Consider the following 21,394-nt stretch of genomic DNA (forward strand, 5'->3'; position numbering starts at 1 on the left):
GTAGGGATGGAATGCATATATAAGTTTATATTTTTTTAAACATATAGTTTAATCAAAATAGTTTATTAGGAAAATATGTTCTTCTAAATAAGGATAATCATTGAGGTAAAGGACATACAGTTAAATTTGTGTAAAATCCAGGAAATGAGTGAAACTTTTAATCACAAAGTTCAAGTAAAATAAGGGCAAACACACAAGGCAATCTTCAGCTGACCACAATGATTTTATTGCGTTAAACAATCTGTTCTAGTGTGTAACATTTCTACACATTTACACTAGAGCAAAACAAATATTTCTGTATAGTCAAATAATAAACTTCTCCTGTCCAGTATATGGTATGTACAGTATTTTGCATTGCTAAAATATGAACTACTAAACATCCAGTAATACAAAAATAGAAAACACTACTATAATATGCTATGACTATAATATGCTATGCTATGCCAAAAATGCTACCACCTTCTGGACAAATATGCAGATGGGGGTGCACCACTATGATAAAAATAACAGTAAGAGTCATTTGAGAACCAGAAAACTGCAGACCCTCATTATTTAGTTAGGTGCACAAGCACACCTGTAATCGTTGCCATAGGATTTTTATTTGTCTAACCCACGATTTCTCAACCTGGGGTATGTGTACCCAAAGGGATAGTCAAGATGCACACTCAATTGATGGTCTTTAAATCTGCAACACCATTTGCTGTTTTGCAGATATTTTATAAAATGTTCATGGTGGAAACAGTAAAAGCATCACGTCCAATCTTCTTCCACTTCACCAATTGAAAGTTTTCCATTTTTCTCCTAAATCTTTGTTTGGTTTTGCTCCATTTATGTTTCAAATTAATCATGAGGGTATGGTGGTATCAGCTGTCTTTATTACATGTGTTAGATGGTGACGGGTAGAGCCTGGGAAACAAGGTTTTATCCATGGACATTGTCATATGTGTTATAAGAGGGGTTGATTATGTTGATTGCCTGGTGGCGTTCTAGGAACGGTGTCTGTGGAACTTTTTGCGAGAGGATTTGTGAACTAACCTGTTGATTCTGTTTGTAAACAGTGTTGGTAAAATACACTGGATTGTTTTGTTGATCACACAGACCAGAAAGCATGGTGACCGTTTGTTTTGATGCCAATAAAAGCCAGCTAGACTGGATTTAACCCTTTACAAGTGGACTATCTGACTGTTAATAGTGCTAAAAAAAATCTGCTGAGACTACCCGGAAAGGAACTAAAGCACCACACATGTATAATTTTTGTATGTTGGAAGATGGTTATTTCATCTGTCGATGTGTGACTAGGAATGCTTTTTCCCACAAAAATGCAATTTGAAGGTGCAATATGCATTCCATTAGAAGTATAGTGGCAGAAACAAATCTCTGGGGAGTTAAAGGCCACAACCCTATTTATACAAACTTCTCCCGCAAAATTAAATAGTTTTTTATTTATGTTGGTGGAAAAATAGGTGCACTTGTGTGCCTCATCTGTATTCACCATGAAGCACCCCAAATCTACCAACTTCTCCCACTGACCGCTACACACTTTTCCATCCCCTCAAACACTGCCATATTGGAACCCAGATACATGCACTTCCCTGTAAAAAAAAATGGTGCAATTGCATACAAGTAGGTGTGTGGTGTCACAAACAAACATTTGTACTGTAGTTTTGCATTTATACAGTTTGCAATGACACTAGTATCTGAAATATTAATGACAGGATAAAAACATACAGTAACAAAATTTAAAAAAATAGATAGGCATGCTATGTTATGCCCATCTCCAAATATATCTATACAATGCTATTATACATATACCCTCCTGTAAATAATATCTGCATAACAGGTGAGTTGTGATATGATCACTTACGTGTTCATTATAAAACATGTGTATTATAAGGAACAGCAGATATTAGAAGTTGACTTAAATATCTTTAAAATTTACAGTAGTGGGTACCTTCTCCCATATATAACAATGTACTATAATAGCGACTATGTAACAAATTTATTTAAACAAAAATCAAAAAATAAACATAAAAATCTACAAACAAGATACAAGTCCCACAAACAGAACTGAAAATACCCTCAAACTACAAAACGTATAAAAGAACACAGGACGCTCTTGAAATAGCCCTGTGTCAAGATAAATATATGCTAAACTTGGAGTGATTAATGTGGGTTACATAGTACAATGCCTTCTAAATCAATGGCTGATGTAGTGTGGTGGCTGTATGTCTGGACTAGTACAATGCACAGTGATCCTTTCTTGTTTTACCACTGTGAGCCTTTATAGGGGGACTGATTATAACTTTATTTCTCACTTAAGAAAAAATGATAACTAGATTAGCAGGTAAATGTATTAAACAACGCTTGTTGCAACAGAACTCGCCAAATATCGGCGAGTTGCAAAAAACGCTGCTTAATATAATTACCCCCAGGGATTCTTTTATTTAGTACTCACCATTTCCTTCTGTGTAGGTCCTAATATTCTTTTTCTTTCAGGTAAACATGGGGCTATTGATTTTTTCCTTTGCTGGTTTTATCCTTCCTGGATATTTAATTGTTTATCGGCGTCGCCTACTGAAACAAGCAAGGAATGAAAAGGACCCAGCCACCGTCCAACTGCAAGACTTAAACCAACCCAACGGGGTGATAGAGGGCGAGACTAAAGCTTAGTGATATAGAGGATGCAATACTGCATACTGAAAAGAACGTTAAATGAGGAGATGAGCGCTGCTGTATAAAAATGTTAAGATAAGAAAATGAACATTGAATTCTTTATATATTTATTGTAAAATAGTACAGTAAGTCACATGCTGCCGCTTCCTGGAGTTCTGGTGGTCTGACAAATCCAGGGAACAACATTTAAATTTACTTACACAATTTTAACAAGTACTTTGGTTTATATTTTTCTTACATATAAAGAAAACACCCGGGACTTGAGCACAGAGGTATTTTTTCTTCAATGTCGACAAGTGGGTGGAGCTGCACGGAGGATGCATTATGTTTCATTTTGGAAACACAACATGCAGTGTATTTAACCTGTGCAATGTTTCTTATTACTGAAAGATATGAAACATGTCTGAAAGTAATATACTGAAAGTATAAACATGTCAACATTTCACTCTACTGATTTTTTTTTTGTGGGTTGTTATTACAGAAAACAAAACTGGACAAAAGTGGCAATAACCTTACAATACAGAGCAGCAAAACTATGCTCAGGATGAATAAGAACAATCTTTAAAAGCTATTGTAAATAAAATCTGTTACATGTCTCTTTATGTACTCAGGGTTATTTGCTGACCGGTAAATATACATGTATACAACAGCTTTATGGTTCCATAAGGGATCCTAGCAAGTGATTTAAACTTGAAACATTTGCCTTCATTTGTCTCATATAAAGAATTAGATCTATTTTTTAGAATGTCAATGCTCCCCCAAACTCAGCATAAGTTACTATTCTTAGACCTGTTACATACATATAATTATAATGATAGGACACAATGTTGCCTCTTATCTTCAGGGCCATCTTAACAACATTATAGGCCCCCGGGCAAAGCAGTGCACCGGGGCCCCGATATATATAGATATATATATAGATATAGATGTATAGAGATACAGATATAGATATAGATATATAGAGATAGATGGATGTACTTGCTCAGTGACCTGCCCATCGTGCCCAATGGAAAAGATGGCCCTGCTTATCTTTGCTTTTTGGGACCATATATCACCCAACATTGCATGACACATTACAAGCAAGTTATTGTAGCTGTCCTTGATGTTTGGACAGGTGGTTTGTACAGTAACAATGTCATATTGACAAATTCATCTGATAATTTATTTCCATGAAATTCTGTCAATGTTAAAAGGGCCAGCATTGTCTTATAGAGCAGCACATCAACAAGCAAACTGGCACTGGAGGTGTTTTTGCGAAAATACCTTTGTATTTGTATTACATTCATTACAATTGCAGGCAAATAATGGAGTTTAAGTGGCACCTTTATTGGTTACCTGAGCTGATTTAAATTACAACATGTTCTGCATAGACAAATGCAGCAATTTGCATCCAGAGTACTTAGAACAATAAAACAAATTTCACACAATTTTGACCTGCAGACGCATGTAACCGTTCACAGGTGAAAATTGCATGTGTAGCTAAGCCCCAAGAAAACAGAAACATTTCTAATGATATTTGAAATGATTTTCTAGTAGTCATTTTATGTAAAGCAACTTGTTTTTTAGTATTAGTGGTGCGTTAAAATACATTACTGTAGGTCAGTGCCAAAAATGTGAAGAGTAATTTGTCAGAAATGAGGAGATTTAAGAATCTGTGCACAGTTGCAATGTGTAACAAATCTTTGCCCCCTCCATCATGAGGGCATAACGTTTATACATCAGTGTAGGTAGTTTACTAAGCTCACTCGATGTGCAGCACAAAACACTTTCATTTTGCAGTGTGGTGCCTCGGTGGTACTGTGCAGCGCACATCAAAATGCACATCTACTCTGTTCGGATAGGTGATGGACCTCAGAACTAGGTGTGAAGTCAGGCTGATCAAACTGAAGGGGCCCACTGAGTGAAAGTGTGTCACACCAAAGTGCAACCTTCTACCCCTTTAGAACAATCCCTTTCATTAAATGGAACATCTCAGGTTTTTCTCTTAAAATACTGCTCAGCTTAGCCCTATTTGAAGTTTGAATTATCCATGATAGCGAGGGGACATCAGAAATGACTTTATTACATATGACACTGTTGTGTGTTTTTGAAGCTTTGTTTTGCATTAAGCAATGTGTGGCTAGAGAGGTGCTTCACCACCAGAGTGCAACTGGATTGCCTATTAAAATATAGAATATTTTGCAGTGTAGAACATACCACTAAAAAATGCACCATCTTCCAACCCTTTATCTCATTTTAATAATCTCACTCTGCAAATAAAATTCTAGTTTTTGCACTTGTGCGTCTAGCTCGTACTTCGCTAGGGGCACCCTGATTCGGACTAAATTCTCCCATTGGCTGGTGCTTCTGCTCCACAGCAAATGCTGCCATCTTGTTCCATGAACCAATAGCTTAAGCACACCTATGCAAACTAAGATGAACAGTGCCCTAAAGTGTTCTGTGCTCTGTAAATACACTAAGGTATTTAGTTACATTTTCTATAGTTAGCAGTGGGACACAGAATATTAATAAGTAAAGATAGTTTGTTTGTTTTTTCAGTTAAATATTATTTATACTGATGAGTGTATAAAAATTAGATTCTCTTTGTATGTTGTGATGTGGTACTATATAATTAAAGACGGTTAGAAAGTAATTGTTGTCGTAACATGTTTATTTGTCTAACCCACAATTTCTCACCCTGAGGTACGTGCACCCAAAGGGGTAGATCAGACAGATTAAAGGGGCACTTCCAGTTAAAGACACAGAGGGGTTACCTGACCAGTGGCGGATCCAGGGGGGGGGGGGCGATCGCCCCCCCTAGCAGGGGCTTGCTGCCGGCGCCTGCAATATGTGCAGGTACGCTCAGCAGTGACAGTGTGCTGCCCGGCTGCTCTGATTGTGTTTAAAACACAATCAGAGCAGCCGGGCAGCACAATGAAGTCAAAAAGGGGGCGGGGCCTAAATCGACCCCCCCCCCTAAATCGCCCCGGGTAGGATACTTTTCTAGATCCGCCCCTGTACCTGACACACATTTATACATATCAACTTTCAAAACTTCTCCCTCGGTATCTCCCCACTGTAACATCCTTGATCCATCCAAACCAAAAAGTCCCAACAACTTTTGTATGTATTTATAGTTGAATGCATCTTGATACATGCAACTATCCTACAATTTATGGAATAGGCACTGATGTTGGACGGGAAAGCCTGGCTCGCAATCTCCATTCCAGTTCATCCCAAAGGTGTTCAATGGGGTTGAGGTCAGGCCTCAGTGCAGGCCAGTCAAGTTCTTCCACACCAAACTCATCAAACCATATCTTTGTATTCCTTGCTTTGTGCACTGGGGCAGTCATGTTGGAATAGAAAAGGGTCTTTCCCAAACTGTTGCCACAAAGTTGGAAGCATAGTATTGTCCAAAATGACTTTGTATGCTGAAGCGCTAAGATTGCCCTTCACTGTAGATAAGGGGCCTAGCCCAAACCCTGAAAAAGAGCCCCATACCGTTTTCCCTCCTCCATCAAACTTCATAGTTGGCATAATGCAGTCAGGCAGCTAATGTTCTCCCGGCATCCGCCAAACCCAGACTCGCCAACCTGACTGCCAAACAGAGAAGCGTGATTCGTCACTCCACAGAACACTTTTCACCACTCCATCCGATGCTTGGCAGTGGTCTTGGTGATGTGAGGCTTGTATACAGCTGCTTGGTTAGATGAGGAGAAACACTTAGGGCACTCCAGTTCATTGGTATATAAAGATAATAACACTTAAATTTATACGTATCAGGGCCGAAGCCTTTATTATAATCGAAATATAGGAATAAAAACAAGTGAAAAGAAATGAAAGGATAGAGTTAAAATCTATTAGCCCTTCTGTGACTGCCGCAATCAATGTAGCTAGTAGAAGCTGTAAATTGAATTAGATTATCAGATATCCCACTGACAAAAGCCTATGATTGCATGTCCAATATCAACATGACAGTTCAAAAAATATATCAGTGTATGGTTATATGATCACCGTTATACAGCTCTTTGTATTTATAGTATAGACTCAGTCTTCAACAAATATAAGCTCATTATCAAGCGCTAGTATAGTATGCTACCAAAGGACTCCCATCATAGAAACTGCATATATTATAGCAATTGGAGACACCTGCCAATATTGATTAATGTATAGCTGGTCTAAATGGAGAGCGTTAGCTAGATCAGACTGAGCCGATATACACGGACCATTCACCGTGGCGGCAGTCACTTGCGGGTTGTGATGTCAGAGATGATGTCACATGTCCCGACGTACGTTTTGCTTCCGCTTTTACAAGGGATAACCCGATCTGCCATCTAGGGTTCCTTTTTATGTAAATGACAGCCAATCATCTTCACTCGCAGATGAGTGACACCAATGTGGATCAATGAGCTTAAAAGAATAGAATAAATTTATATTGAGCCAAAACAATTAAACAAAAAACGTTCTGAGAACCCCAAACTTTTTTCTCCTCTTCTAATTTATTTTTGATGAGGCAGGTTCTTTTCCTTGTGCGAGCACCGCATCCCTGTTCTAAATGCAGCTGTTCGGCCATGGAAACCCATTCCATTAAGCTCCCGCCGCACAGTTTGTGTGCTTGCATTAATGACAGTGGAAGTTCGGAACTCTTTAGCTATGGAATCAGCAGAGCATTGGTGACTTTTACGCACAATGCGCCCTAGCAGTCGTTGACCTCTCTCTGTGATTTTACATGGTCTTCCACTTTATGGTTGAGTTGCTGTTGTTCCTAAATGCTTCCACTTTTTAATAATATCACTTACAATTGACTGTGGAAAATCCAGCAGGGATGAAATTTCAAGAACCGTCTTATTGTAAAGGTGGTATCCTATCACAGTACCAAGATTGAAGTCACTGAGCTCTTCAGAACGTTAGTTTTCTCGCTGGATTTCAGCTCGCAGCTTTCTGAGCCACGAGCTGAAATCCAGCTTACTATTACTGTAATAACGGTAATAGTTTTAACGCCGCAGGGATTCAAAACAATTGAATATGCCCCTATATATCAGATGTACAAAAAACTCCCACCAGAAGGAAACAGAGTAATCAAGCAGTAATAGAAGATATGTGGTGTATAAATACCGGATGATCAAATGCCAGAAGGGCCGATGGCACCGTGGGCCGGTCCGGCTACCTGCGATCGCCAGCGGAATAATTCAAAAAAAATAAAAAATAAAATTATACTTGCAGCGGAGCCGTCATGACGTCACACATCATGACGGCTCTGTGGGCTGGGCCGCTCTTCAGGTTTGCGTAGGACTGGATCAGAGGGCGCACAGATACCCGGAGGCTTTTCACAGGGAAAATGGGTGCAAGGAGGGGGAAGAGAATGCCTGCACAGGGGGAGAGAGAACAGAACCTGATAATCTCTCACGGGGGGGAGCTGTGTGTCACTGGGGGACTGGGGTGGGCTGGCTGGTTATGTATCACTGAGGGGGCTGTGTGTCACTGGGGGGGCTGTGTTTTACTGGGGGGGGCTGTGTGTCACAGGGGGGGCTGGCTGTGTGTCACTGGGGGGGCTGTGTGTCACTTGGGGGGCTGTGTGTCACTGGGGGGGCTGGCAGTGTGTCACTGAGGGGGGGGCTGGCTGTGTGTCACTGAGGGGGGGCTGGCTGTGTGTCACTGGGGGCTGGCTGGCTGTGTGTCACGGGGGGGGCTGTGTGTCACTGGGGGGGCTGGCTGTGTGTCACTGAGGGGGGGCTGGCTGTGTGTCACTGGGGGCTGGCTGGCTGTGTATCACAGGGGGGGCTGGCTGTGTGTCACTGGGAGGGTGTGCTGGCTGTGTGTCACTGGGGGGGGTGCTGGCTGTGTGTCACTGGGGAGGGGGGGTGCTGGCTGTGTGTCACCTTGCGGGGGGGGTGCTGGCTGTGTGTCACTGGGGAGGGTGGGTGCTGGCTGTGTGTCACTGGGGGGGGTGCTGGCTGTGTGTCACTGGGGGTGTGCTGGCTGTGTGTCACTGGGGGGGGCTGGCTTGTGTCACTGGGGGGCCTGTGTGTCTGGCTGGTAATTGTGTGGAGTCTGGACATATATATATATATTAGTGTGTGTGTAGGGTCATATTTATATTAGTGTGTGTGTGTGTGGGGCCATGTACCGTATTTTTCGCTCCATAAGACACACTTTTCCCCCCCAAAAAAGTGGGAAAAAGTGTGTGCGTCTTATGGAGCGAATACTAACCTTCTGTCCCGCCTCAGTATTCCTACCTATCTTCCTCTACACCAGATCTGACATCGGAGCTGGTCCGTTCATTTACTACATCCAATCTCTGTGCCCAGACAGCGCTGCAATACATAGTTACTGCTGTATACCTTATTCCTGCTGGGACGCAAGCCACGGTCTGCACATGCGCGCATGTAAGGAACTCAGCCCGTGACCACTCTCTCCGTGCATATATATATCGGTGTGGACTTTGAACTTACAGGAGATATCGGGAGCTGATCGCCTCTCTGTAATTGTAAGTGTACAGCTCACGTTGCTATAGACGAGGATGCAGGCGGAGCTACCTGACGATGCCCGCGTGGTGACTGGCCGCTTTCCTCTGTCAACGTGGGTACCCAGCGACATCGTTGGAGAGGGCACGGAGAGGGCCTGGGCTTATGATGTTAGGACTGTACGGCAAGCTGCATCGGTCACACAGCACGGGACTGAGGTGACTGCTGAGGATTATTAATACTTGTTAGTACTTCCTCCATGGGGCATGAGCAAGCTGCATGACTGGGTCATAGAAAAGGGTAAGAAAGTCCTCCACCCATTGTAGGGGCATGAGCAAGACTTTCTTCCACCACTGTGAATTTACCTACTCTGCACTGTCTGCTGAAACGGACAGTAATTAACATTGCACTCATTCATTGTGGAAGAATTTATTATATCCACTATTTGGAGCTATCTCAGGATTTATAATTATAATATTTAGGGTCTACAATGGGTGGAGGACTTTCTTACCCTTTTCTATGACCCAGATGTTTGCATCAGTCATTGATATAGTGGACTATTGTGAAATCACCTGTTATTGTATAAACTGCATTGTTGAAATTGTGATTTTATGTCCCCACTGTATTTACTGTGTTGAACTCTTTTGAATTTGGTATACTGTTCTGGCCAGAACTACCTACTTTTACTGATTTCAATAAATATTCATAATATGTTTCACAGCGCCGAGGTATTTTCCACTTATTCATTCAAACACATGGACTGATACCTCATAGCCATATTAGCAGTGCCATTTGGTTCAGAATATTTTTTTCCCTGTTTTCCTCCTCTAAAAACTAGGTGCGTCTTATGGTCAGGTGCGTCTTATAGAGCGAAAAATACGGTATATATTGTGTGTGTGTGTGTGTGTGTGTGTGCGCAATATTTTTATATAATATGTGAGGGAAGGGAGGATCTTAATATAGTGTGGGAGGTAGGCTATTTAATGGTGGAGTGTAGGTGGGGGCTAATTATTTAAGGTGAGGTGAAGGAACCTTTAATTTCATGCTGGGGTGGTTTAGGGCTATCATCATCATCATCATCATTTATTTATATAGCGCCAACATATTCCGTAGCGCTTTACAATTGGGGACAAACGTAATAAACTAATAAACAAACTGGGTAAAACAGACAAAGAGGTGAGAAGGCCCTGCTCGCAAGCTTACAATATCAATTGAATATGGTGCTGATTTTGGGGAGAAGGTCTATTTATTAAATGTAAATATGAATTATTTTTTGCTGGGGATGGTTGTGGAAAATGGCTATATTTATTAAACTTTAATGCTATTTAATTTATTGCTGGGACTGTTTACAGGGAGGGAAATATGTTTTGAGTAAATGGGTATATTGTTAATATAATGTTGGGGCTGGTTGGAGGGAAATAGGTCTACTTATTAAATGTGAATATTATTATTGTGGGGACTGGAGGGAAGCCTAATTATAAAACGTGAGTGCTATTGTTTTAACACGGGGCCTGATTGGAGTTTTCTAAATTTCATGTATCCCATTTTTTTTCAGAATGGGGCATCCAGTATTCCAGGATCAAGATAAGAAAGAACTGAGCTAAAGAAACCAGCTACCAGTGCCGTAACTAGACATTTTAGTGCCCTGGGCGAGACAGGGCATCGGCGCCCCCATCTAAGTGGGAGTGTCAATAGTCGAGTAGGCGTGGTCAACCTACTGTGGGGGCGTGGCTAGCGCTTTACAAGTTCTAAACCGCACTGAAACCCCTCCCTCCCCATTCTTCACGGTCTGGCTTTGTAAGGATCTTTATGTAATAAGCCTCCATAGAATCAAAGTACTTTAAATGCAGCTGTCACATGCTAGCTGTAAAAAAATGAATTGTTTTTTTTAAATAAAACTCACTGAAACAAATTAAAACATAATTGTAACGGTACCATCTGTATCACACTGCCCCTTCATCCCACTGTGCCCTTCATCACAGTTTCTCCTTTATCACACCGTGCCATGGAGCCATCTTTATCACATTGTGCCCCCTTATCACCATCACACAAAATTATTATATATATATATATATATATATATATATATATATATACACACACATACAATATAAAGAGCCTCCTAGTGTCCGCCATACAATACAGGGAGCATTCCTGTGACCTCCATACTATACAGAGAGCATTCCTGTGACCACCATACTATACAGAGAGCATTCCTGTGACCACCATATTATAAAGAGAGCATTCCTATGACCACCATACTATACAGAGAGCATTCCTGTGACCTCCATACCATACAGAGAGCATTCCTGTGACCTCCATACTATACAGAGAGCATTCCTGTGATGGAGAGGGTGCAGAGGTTACAGCTGTATTTCAGGGGTCCAGGAGTCAGAATTGACAGGTGTCAGGGATCAGAAGGAAGAGAAACATATTTGGATAGAAACAGAGGGAACTGATATGCAGGGCAAGGAATGGTCAATGATGGGGGCTCTGTACTGTACCGAGAGTTGGGAGGGGCACAGGAGTCATAGTTATCAGGAGCAGAGGTGAGAGTGTTGGTGGAACGCAGGGCTGTCAGGAGGAGCTGGGGATGCTGGGAGGGGCAGTCCTGGAAGCAGAGAGCTGCTAACACACACAGCATGTGATATAACAGACCATGGCTTAGGGAGAGAACTAATGGAGCTGACAGATCCCCCTCCCCCTCACTTACTTAAGGTCTGTTCTCAGCTCCCCGCAGTGTTGGCTCTTCTGCACTGACAGCATGGTGACATCATCAGTAATGCTGCAGTGACAGGTAGCCGGCATTTTTTTTTCATAGTCCTTTCATGGACCAGCCACCACACTAGCCCCTCCCCCCTCTCGCGGGTGCCGCGAGTTGGGGGAGGGGCCACAATTTTTTTTTTATACTATGTAACACAGAGGGGAAGGTAGCGGGCGGCTGCTGCGCCCCCTCGGGCTTGCGCCGGGGGCGACGGCACTGCCCGCATCACCCTAGTTATGGCTCTGCCAGCTACTACAAGTGGTGAAAGTGACCAAGACAGGTAGGAGAGAGCAGGAGAGTCTGCCAACTGTCCTGAATCTGGTGGGGCAGTCCTGAATTTGGATGACTGTCTCACTTAGTCAGGATTTGGTCTGACTACAAGGACAGTTGGGAGGTATGTCCCGCTTCACAACGTACTGCTTGTGAAGGCAGAGCTGTGTGCTTCTAACAGTAGTGCACACAGTATTGCCTGTGTATTTGTCTAAAATGATAACCATGTTACATAATAGGGGCCCTGCTGTCTTAAATACCCCGGGCCCCCTGAGCCTTAATCCAGCTCTGGTTAGGGGAAGGGAACTGATAGCTGCTCTCAGTTCCCGGACAGGACACACCCTGCAGAGCAAGCAGAGGAGCTCTAAGTATCACAAGATTTGGTAATCTCGTGAGACAAAGAGCTTCCCTGCTCACTCTACAGGAAGTTTCCACCCTGATGGATGTCAGCAGCACCAGAAGCATAGATAAGTACAGTGGGGCTTGGGATGGCGTGATGTGGCTGGGAGGGCGTGATAATTGTAATGTTTTATTATAATATATGTATTGATGCCCCATGTTGGCCATACAGTTTCTTTCATTCTGGGACTGAGGCGGGCCTGTGTACTTTAAATGCCAGGGCTGATTTTTAGTCCCAGTCCGGCCCTGATTACAATATTTTGGATTTTAATTTTCATGATTAGTCTGGAATAACAAACGGAGATAAGAAGACAATGCTACAGCACGTATGAAATGTTTTATATATTGTATGAACTAAAGGAACCATAAGCGCTTGAACTGTCTCACTATTTCACAAATTTGTATGTTATGAAACCTTGGCTTAATCGATCGTTTGTGCTGAATTTCCACTTTCTGAGCTATGTTCATTGCAACTGGTTCAAATTGCCTCATTATTTCCCTTATATAAATCTGCATCTTAGACACTTTGTGACAGGACTTGGAATTCTGGTTTCTGTGAACTGAGTGCAGCACCACACACTCACCAGGGTTTGCTGCTGTGTTTGGTTTTCCTGCTGTTCCAGCACTGCAATAGTTAATCTGTTCTGCTGCATTCCTCAGCAGTTGATGAACTGCACCTGTGTCTGGTTCTTAAAATCCTATAATTTATAGCTAGCATTCCACTACAGTGGACATAAGATTAATCATTAATAAGCTATACATTCTAAGATAAAACTCTGGGTATAAAATAGAGTAATGATTGCTGGAACTGATTATGAAGGATTATAACCCAGTGAGATAAGAGGCAGGCCATATCTAAAGGGAGAGTGGTTAACTTCATACAAGGGTAATTTAATCTCTAATAGAAATTAAGCCACTTGCTTACTACTGCACCTGAATAGTTTGAGCACCAATTTTAAGTATATTCAGTGATTTTAAACACACATATTTTTTGCTTATTCACGGGCACATTTTTACTTATATTTCACTTTCAGATTTTTATTTATATGTTTTAATCGTACTTGTCAACTCTCCCGGAATGTCCGGGAGACTCCCGCATTTGCGAGAGTCTCCCGAACTCCCGGGAGAGTGTGGCAATCTCCCTGATCCTGGTGAAGTGGGCAGAATTCGTTTTAAACGCCGCGATTCACCCGGAATCGCTGTGTTTGGCCCCGCCCCCACTGTAAAATGACGCGATTTGCGTCATTACGTCTTGGGGGCGGGTCCAAAATGACGCGCTTTCGGCGCCCCGCTCCCTGCACGCCCACGTCCCAGCCGGTATCTCCCGGAAGCCCAACAACAAATCTTGGCAAGTATGGTTTTAATCGAATAAAATAAAATAAAGATACATTTTAATATGAATGAGACGTCTCTCATCAACAAACATGTCCAATTGAGAACATTAGGGAGTTTCTAGTGCACCATTTTTTTTTAACAAACTTCTTGTCTTTTCTATCTAATACTTTGTATGTGCAAAGCTTAATTCTGACCTGGCAATTCTGTGTATCTTATGTGTTGAAAGAGAGAAATAGTAATAACAGAGCACTCTTTTATCAGATAATTATTGTATTATAGAATATACATTAAAATCAACAATCTTTATTGGTATGTATTAAAAATGAACCAAGCGAAATATTAAAAAGTGATAGAAATTAATTGAAACCAAATGAATAAACAGTTAAAAGGTAGAGAACTACCACACTGGCTTCTGTTGTGTTATTATATTGGTTGTGGCTGACAGAGAAGGGAGATGCTATCTAAGAGAATATCAGTTTTATAAGTTGCCTTGTCAAAGCTCACAAGCGAAACGCGCGTCGGCGTAACGCTGAGCTGAATGTTGTGTGAAATTATATTAGGAATAGGCTGACGAGCAAAAATCTATTTGAGTAGGAGATGTGAAATTTATGGTAAACGATTAGGGGAATTGCGTCTAAGGCCATTATTATATGAGCCTATCTGATAGCATATAAACTATTATCTACCAAGATTTACCATTTAGGGACTCACGGATCCTTATATCATAGGACAGTATTGAGGTCTCAATGAATGCTTTATTAAGGATAGGCGCTCAGCCAAGCCCAGCAAGAAAGTGTATGGTTTAGTATCAAGCTGAAATTCTAGCCAGTATATTAGTAACCTGACACGTTAATACTATTGAGGATATTAAAATTGGATAATATTGTCCAGGTGCTTATCTGATAGCATGTTACCAACTAATTAAGATTATTCACTATATATACAAACTGCATTGCAGTACAATAGTGGGAGGTATACAACCAAGCAAGAACAGTTTATCAATAGCACAAGGACATACTATTGGAGTATTTAACCCTTTAGATACAGAAGGGTATAAGCATAGGATTCACTTATAAAACTGATATTCTCTTAGATAGCATCTCCCTGTCAGCCACAACCAATAAAATAACACAACAGAAGCCAGTGTGGTAGTTCTCTACCTTTTAACTGTTTATTCATTTGGTTTAAATTAATTTTTATCAGTTTTTTATATTTCGCTTTGGTCATTTTTACTACATACCAATAAAGATTGTTGATTTTAAGGTATATTCTATAATACAATAATTAATTATCTGATGAGTTCTCTGTTATTACTATTTCTCTCTTTCAACACATATGATACTGTTATGTTAGTAAAGGAGCACCTCCCCCTTAATATTAAATAATAAATATCCATTATATAAGGGGGTTTTTCAGCTTGGTGCGGAGTAGAATCCAATTTTTTATTCTGTGTATCTGCAAACATTGATGCTGATATCTGTACTTCTCCATCAATAAGGACTTCATCCTGTACATGCCAACTTAACCCGTGGACTACCCTGTGTTGTGTTTGCAATAAAGGTTATTACATTTTAATCGTTATTTGGCATCTAATATTTGCATTCTGATCTGCTGTGTCTGTTTAGTTTACGTATGCTTAGCTTCAGTCTAACCTTGTGTGATCTGATAACTTGATCAAGTTGTTTCTGACTTTTGCTCCTGACTTTAAACCTGTGCTATTGGGCTAAACTACTGTCTGGCCTCACTGTTGGAATGTATGGACTTAATCGAATTCATCATCATGGCCCCAGGTGGTCCTTTTTTCTGCTGATAGGCAAAGTGAGGTCAAACCTCTGGCCTAGGTTTTATCATATTTTACTTGGCATTTAAGTCTTCACAAATTTCTTTCTTGCACAAGATTACAGATTACAATAAGTGGCACAATTGTTGCCTGTTATAATTAAAATAACTGATTGTAAAGTAGATAATTTCAATAGAAATTTTTAGTAATTACCATGTGGGAGGATTTATTTATAAACTTTATTACTTTTCAACACATAAGGTAATATTGGATATTTTTTTCTTCAACAATATTGAGGGGCTCATTCAGAATTGAGCATGACTTGGAGCCTGAATGTACACTTAAAATTGAGGCCACAAAATTTATCATCATTATTTATTTGTTAAGCACCACAAACTCTGCAGTGCTGGACAGGCAGCATTACAAATCAACATTACATATAATACAAATACAACGTTATTCAAGAAATTACAAACAAGGTAGACAAAGGAGGGGCAGACGAAAAGCAGTGAGTAGGAAGGGCCCTGCTCATGAGAACTTGCAATCTAGAGGGAGGAGGCAGGGCTGAGACAATAGGAGAATAAAGGGACACAGGTGGACATGGCAGGTAGAGCGTGTAGAGAGAGAAGAGTAAAGTAGGATACGCTATAGTGATAAGGTGGAGTTTCAGAGAGCGTTTGAAAGATTTGAAGTTGAAGGAGAGTTTGGTAGAGGCAAACAAGAAGTTCCATACATGAGGAGCAGTGTGGCAAAAGTCTTGGAGGCAGGAATAAGATGTGGTTTTTAGAGGGGAGGAGAGTGCAGATCAGGGGCAGAGCGGAATAGTCAAGCCAGAGTGTATCTTGTAACAAGGTCAGAGATGTATGTATGGGATTTATTTATGATGGCTTTGTAGGTGAACAGCTTCAATTGAATTCTGGAAAAAATGGGGAGGCAGTGAAGGGATTTGCAGAGTGACACTGGAGATGATGAGCTGCAGGAGTGAAAGATTAGTATTGCTACTGCATTTAGGACGGATTGTAAAGTGGGCAGACGGGTAAGGAAGAGGCCAGATAGGAGGAAGTTGCAATAGTAAAAGCAGGAGATAATAAGAGAGTGGACAATTGTTTTGGTTATGACATAAGTGAGACAATGATGTCAACAATGCAGTGGGAATTGAGAACAGAGAGCATGATGTTGAGAGGGACAAGGTGAGGGACAGAAGATGAGCTATGTTTTTATACATATTAAGTTTGAGGTGGCACTGGGGCATCTAGGTGTAAATGGCTGAGAAGCAGTTGAATCCATGAGATAGAACAGAAGGAGAGAACACAGGGCAGGATATTTGAGTGTCGTTTTCATACAAATGGTAGTGGATGCAGAATGAGTGTATGAGTTCACCAAACGAAGAGGTGTAAAGAGTAAAAAGCAGAGGGCCCAGAACAGAACTTTGAGGGACCCCACAGATGTAAGAAGAGAAGAGGTAAGGGGTGGGCCAGGAGAGGATATGGCTGTGAAGGTCAAGGGAGTGTAGGGTGTTAAGGAGAAGATGGTGGTCAACTGTATCGAAAGCTGCAGACAGGTCAAGAACTATGAGTAAGGAGAGGTAAACCTTCAATTTAGCCAAGTGAAGATCATTGGTCACTTTTGAGAGGGCCATCACAATGGAATGGAGAAGATGAAAGCTGATTGTAGAGTACTGTGAAAATAGTAAGTGGATTAGGTAGTTGAGTGGGTTAGGTAGTTGAAGACCAGTTGTTCGAGAAGAGAAGAACCAAAGGTCAATAGAGATATGGGGCAGTAGCTGGAGAGACAGGTAAGTTCAAGAGATGAATTTTTGAGAATAGGCGAGATGAGAGTATGTTTGAAGGAGGACATGAATGTGCTAGTAGAGAGGGATAGGTTAAAGAAGTTGGCTAAGTGTTTTTAGGCATTGGGAGAAAGGGAGTGGAGGACTTGGAGGGAAGAGGGTCGAAGGGACAGTTTGTGGGGGAAGAGGAAGGCAGAAGTGAAAAGACCTCTGACAGGAAAGGAGGAACTGAAGGTGGCAAGGTGAGCGGAAGAAAATATGAGTGGGGGGTGAAGAATGTGTTGAGAGATGTCATTATGAATGGTGTCAATTTTGCCTTTGAAGTAGTTGGCAACCTCGTGACCAGGCAGGACGGTGGTGGGGGGAAGGTAGAGAAGAGAGTAAAGGAGCTGAGGCAGCAGAGGTTGTTGGACAGAGTGATTAGATATGGAAGTTAGGTTTGAAGTCAGCGTTTAAGCAACATTTTCTCCATTGGTGCTCAACAGAATGGGAGCACTTTTGTAAGTGGCAACACTGTCTGGAATGCTAAGTTGGGGTTTGGAATAGTGATGAGCGGGCTCGAATTTCGCTAATCCGAGCCCACCCGAACAGTGCGGATCCGACGGGATCCGAGCACTGTTCGGGTATTTCCGCCCGCAAAATAAATCCAAAACGAGGCTATGACATCCAAGTCTTGCGTCGGATCTCGCGAGACTCGGATGTCATAAATTCACCGCTCGCGGCCGCCATCTTCATTCTGGCTGCAATCACTCGTGAGGGAGGTTGTAGTTAGGGAGCTCCTGTCCTGCTTTTCAGTGGTTTCCTTTGAGATCCTGTGCTCTGTCCTGCTGATCAGTTTAGTGGTGCTTTGTCCAGTGTTCTGTCCTGCTGAGTCCAGTGGTGCTTTGTCCTGTGCTCTGTCCTGCTGAGTCCAGTGGTGTTGCCTGTGTCCTGTGCTCTGTTCTGCTAAGGGCATTATTATTTCAAAATTATTAAAAAGTTATAAAAAATAAAAAAAAACTTATAAAAAACTTATACAAAAATAATTAAAAAAATATATAAAAAAATAAAAAAAAACATACAAAAATAATTTAAAAAAAATATTAAAAAATTATTAAAAAAGTCTCTAAAAATTTCTACAGCAATATATGAATAGGTTCACTGTTCCTGCAGTCAAGAAAGATTAGTACTGCAATATATAAAAATACGTTATGTAGTTTATATAAGCTAAGTTCACTGTTGCTGCTGTACCAAAAAATAGGTACTGCTATTTCAAAGTCAAACTACGTTCACTGTTGCTGCTGTACCAAAAAATAGGTACTGCTATTTCAAAGTCAAACTACGTTCACTGTTGCTGCTGTACCAAAAAATAGGTACTGCTATTTCAAAGTCAAACTACGTTCACTGTTGCTGCTGTACCAAAAAATAGGTACTGCTATTTCAAAGTCAAACTATGTTCACTGTTGCTGCTGTACCAAAAAATAGGTACTGCTGTATAACTCTAGTCCAGTGGTACTCTCCTGTGCCGCAGATAATTTGTAAAGGCTTTGCCGAGTGTGTGTGGTTTAGGGGTACGCTCTCTTGTGTTGCATATAATGGAGTACCAAAATTTGGAGGATAAAGTAGGGAAAGATCAAGAACCACTTCCTCCTAATGCTGAAGCTGCTGCCACTAGTCATGACATAGACGATGAAATGCCATCAACGTCGTCTGCCAAGGGCGATGCCCAATCTCCTAGTAGACGGCATGTAAAATCCAAAAAGCCAAAGTACACTAAAATTATCAAAAAAAGAAAATTGAATCATCTGAGAAACGTAAACTTGCCAATATGCCATTTACAACACGGAGTGCCAAGGAACGGCTTAGGCCCTGGCCCGTGTTCATGACTAGTGGTTCAGCTTCACCCAAGGATCTAAGCCCTCCTCCTCCCCCCCCTCTAAAAAATTTAAGAGACTTAAGCTGTCATCAACAACACAGCAAACAACTCTGCTTTCTAAAGAGATGGCATCACAAATCCCCAAGGCGAGACCAAGGGTGTTGGTGGTTGCGAAGCCTGACCTTCCCATCACTGTACGGGAAGAGGTGGCTCCTTCCACCATTTGCAGCACGCCCTCTGCATATGCTGGAAGGATCACCCACAGTCCAGTTACAGATTTGGCTAATGAAGGTGTCAATGTTGTACACCGGGAGGAGGATATTGATGTAGCTGGCGCTGAAGAGGAACTTGACGAGGAGGATGCTGATGTGGTTATCTTAAATGAGGCACCAGGGGGGGAAACAGTTGTTGTCCATGGGATGAAAAAGCCCATCGTCATGCCTGGTCAGAAGACCAAAAAATCCACCTCTTCGGTCTGGAGTTATTTTTATCCCAATCCGGACAACAAATGTATGGCCATATGTACCTTATGTAAAGCTCAGGGGTAAGGATCTTGGCCACCTAGGGACATCCTCCCTTATACGTCACCTGAAGAAACGTCATAATTCAGTGTTTAGTTCAGGATCTGTGGCTAGGACCGTCAGCAGTCCAGGGACACCTAACCAGGCCATGTCATCGGCATGACTGAGTCCTCTTCAATCCGGGATTCTTCTGGGGAATCCTGCAGCGGTACGCCTATTACTGCTGTTGCTGCTGGTAGTCGGTCATCTTCCCAGAGGGGAAGTCGTAAGAATGCTACGTCTTTCACCAAACAGTTGACCGTCCAACAGTCATTTGCCATGAGCACGAAGTACGACAGTAGTCACCCTATTGCAAAGCGGATAACTGCGGCTGTAACAGCTATGTTGGTGTTAGACGTGCGTCCGGTGTCCGCCATCAGTGGAGTGGGATTTAGACGGTTGATGGAGGTATTGTGTCCCCGGTACCAAATCCCATCGAGATTCCACTTCACTAGGCAGGCGATACCCGGGATGTACAGAGAAGTACGAACAAGTGACCTCAGTGCTCTGAAAAATGCGGTTGTACCCACTGTCCACTTAACCACGGACAAGTGGTTCAGGGCAAACTAAGGACTATATGACTGTGACAGCCCACTGGGTAGATGCATCGCCTTCCGCAGCAACAGCTGCATCAGTAGCAGCATCTCCACAACGGCTGCTCGTTCCAAGGCAGGCAACGTTGTGTATCACCGGTTTTAATAAGAGGCACAACGCTGACAACCTCTTAGAGAAACTGAGGGAAATAATCTCGCAGTGGCTTACCCCACTTACACTCTCCTGGGGATTTGTGGTGTCAGACAACGCCAGTAACATTGTGCGGCATTACATATGGGCAATTTCCAGCACGCCCCATGTTTTGCCCACACCATAAATTTGGTGCTGCAGCATTACCTGAAGAGTGATAGGGGTGTGCAGGAGATGCTTGCGGTGGCACGCAAAATTGCTGGACACTTTCGGCATTCTACCAGTGCCTACCGCAGACTCGAGCAACATCAAAAAAGGCTGAACCTGCCCTGCCATCACCTCAAACAAGAGGTTGTGACGCGTTGGAACTCCACCCTCTATATGCTGCAGAGCATGGAGGAGCAGCAAAAGGCCATTCAAGCCTACACAGCCACCTACGACATAGGCAAAGGAGTGGGGATGCGCCTGAGTCAAGCGCAGTGGAGACTGATTTCCGTGTTGTGCAAGGTTCTCCAGCCGTTTCAACTTGCCACAAGAGAAGTCAGTTCCGACACTGCCAGCTTGAGTCAGGTGATTCCCCTGATCAGGCTGTTGCAGAAGCAGCTGGAGAAAGTGAGGGAGGAGCTGGTAAAGCATTGCGATTCAACAAAGCATGTAGCTCTTGTGGATGAAGCCCTTCGTCTGCTTTGCCTGGATCCGAGGGTGGTCACTCTTTTAAAGTCAGAGGAATACATTCTGGCCACCGTGCTGGATCTTCGGTTTAAAGCGTATGTTGTGTCGCTGTTTCCGGCGGACACAAGTCTACAGCGGTGCAAAGACCTGCTGGTCAGGAGATTGTCCTC

General features: G+C 42.2%; 1 protein-coding gene across 1 annotated transcript in view; it reads left to right on the forward strand.

Annotated features, from left to right (window-relative positions):
- SLC43A1 (solute carrier family 43 member 1) overlaps nt 1-3,369 on the forward strand; it is a 56,448-nt gene extending 53,079 nt beyond the window's left edge. The window contains exon 15 of the mRNA XM_075217209.1: nt 2,497-3,369. Coding sequence (XP_075073310.1) covers nt 2,497-2,670 — 174 coding nt within the window. The 3' untranslated portion in view covers nt 2,671-3,369. The remainder of the gene's footprint in view (nt 1-2,496) is intronic.
- Nucleotides 3,370-21,394: the final 18,025 nt, after the last annotated feature.

The sequence above is a fragment of the Mixophyes fleayi genome, chromosome 6 (genome assembly GCF_038048845.1).
Source record: "Mixophyes fleayi isolate aMixFle1 chromosome 6, aMixFle1.hap1, whole genome shotgun sequence".
Classification (NCBI taxonomy): domain Eukaryota; kingdom Metazoa; phylum Chordata; class Amphibia; order Anura; family Limnodynastidae; genus Mixophyes; species Mixophyes fleayi.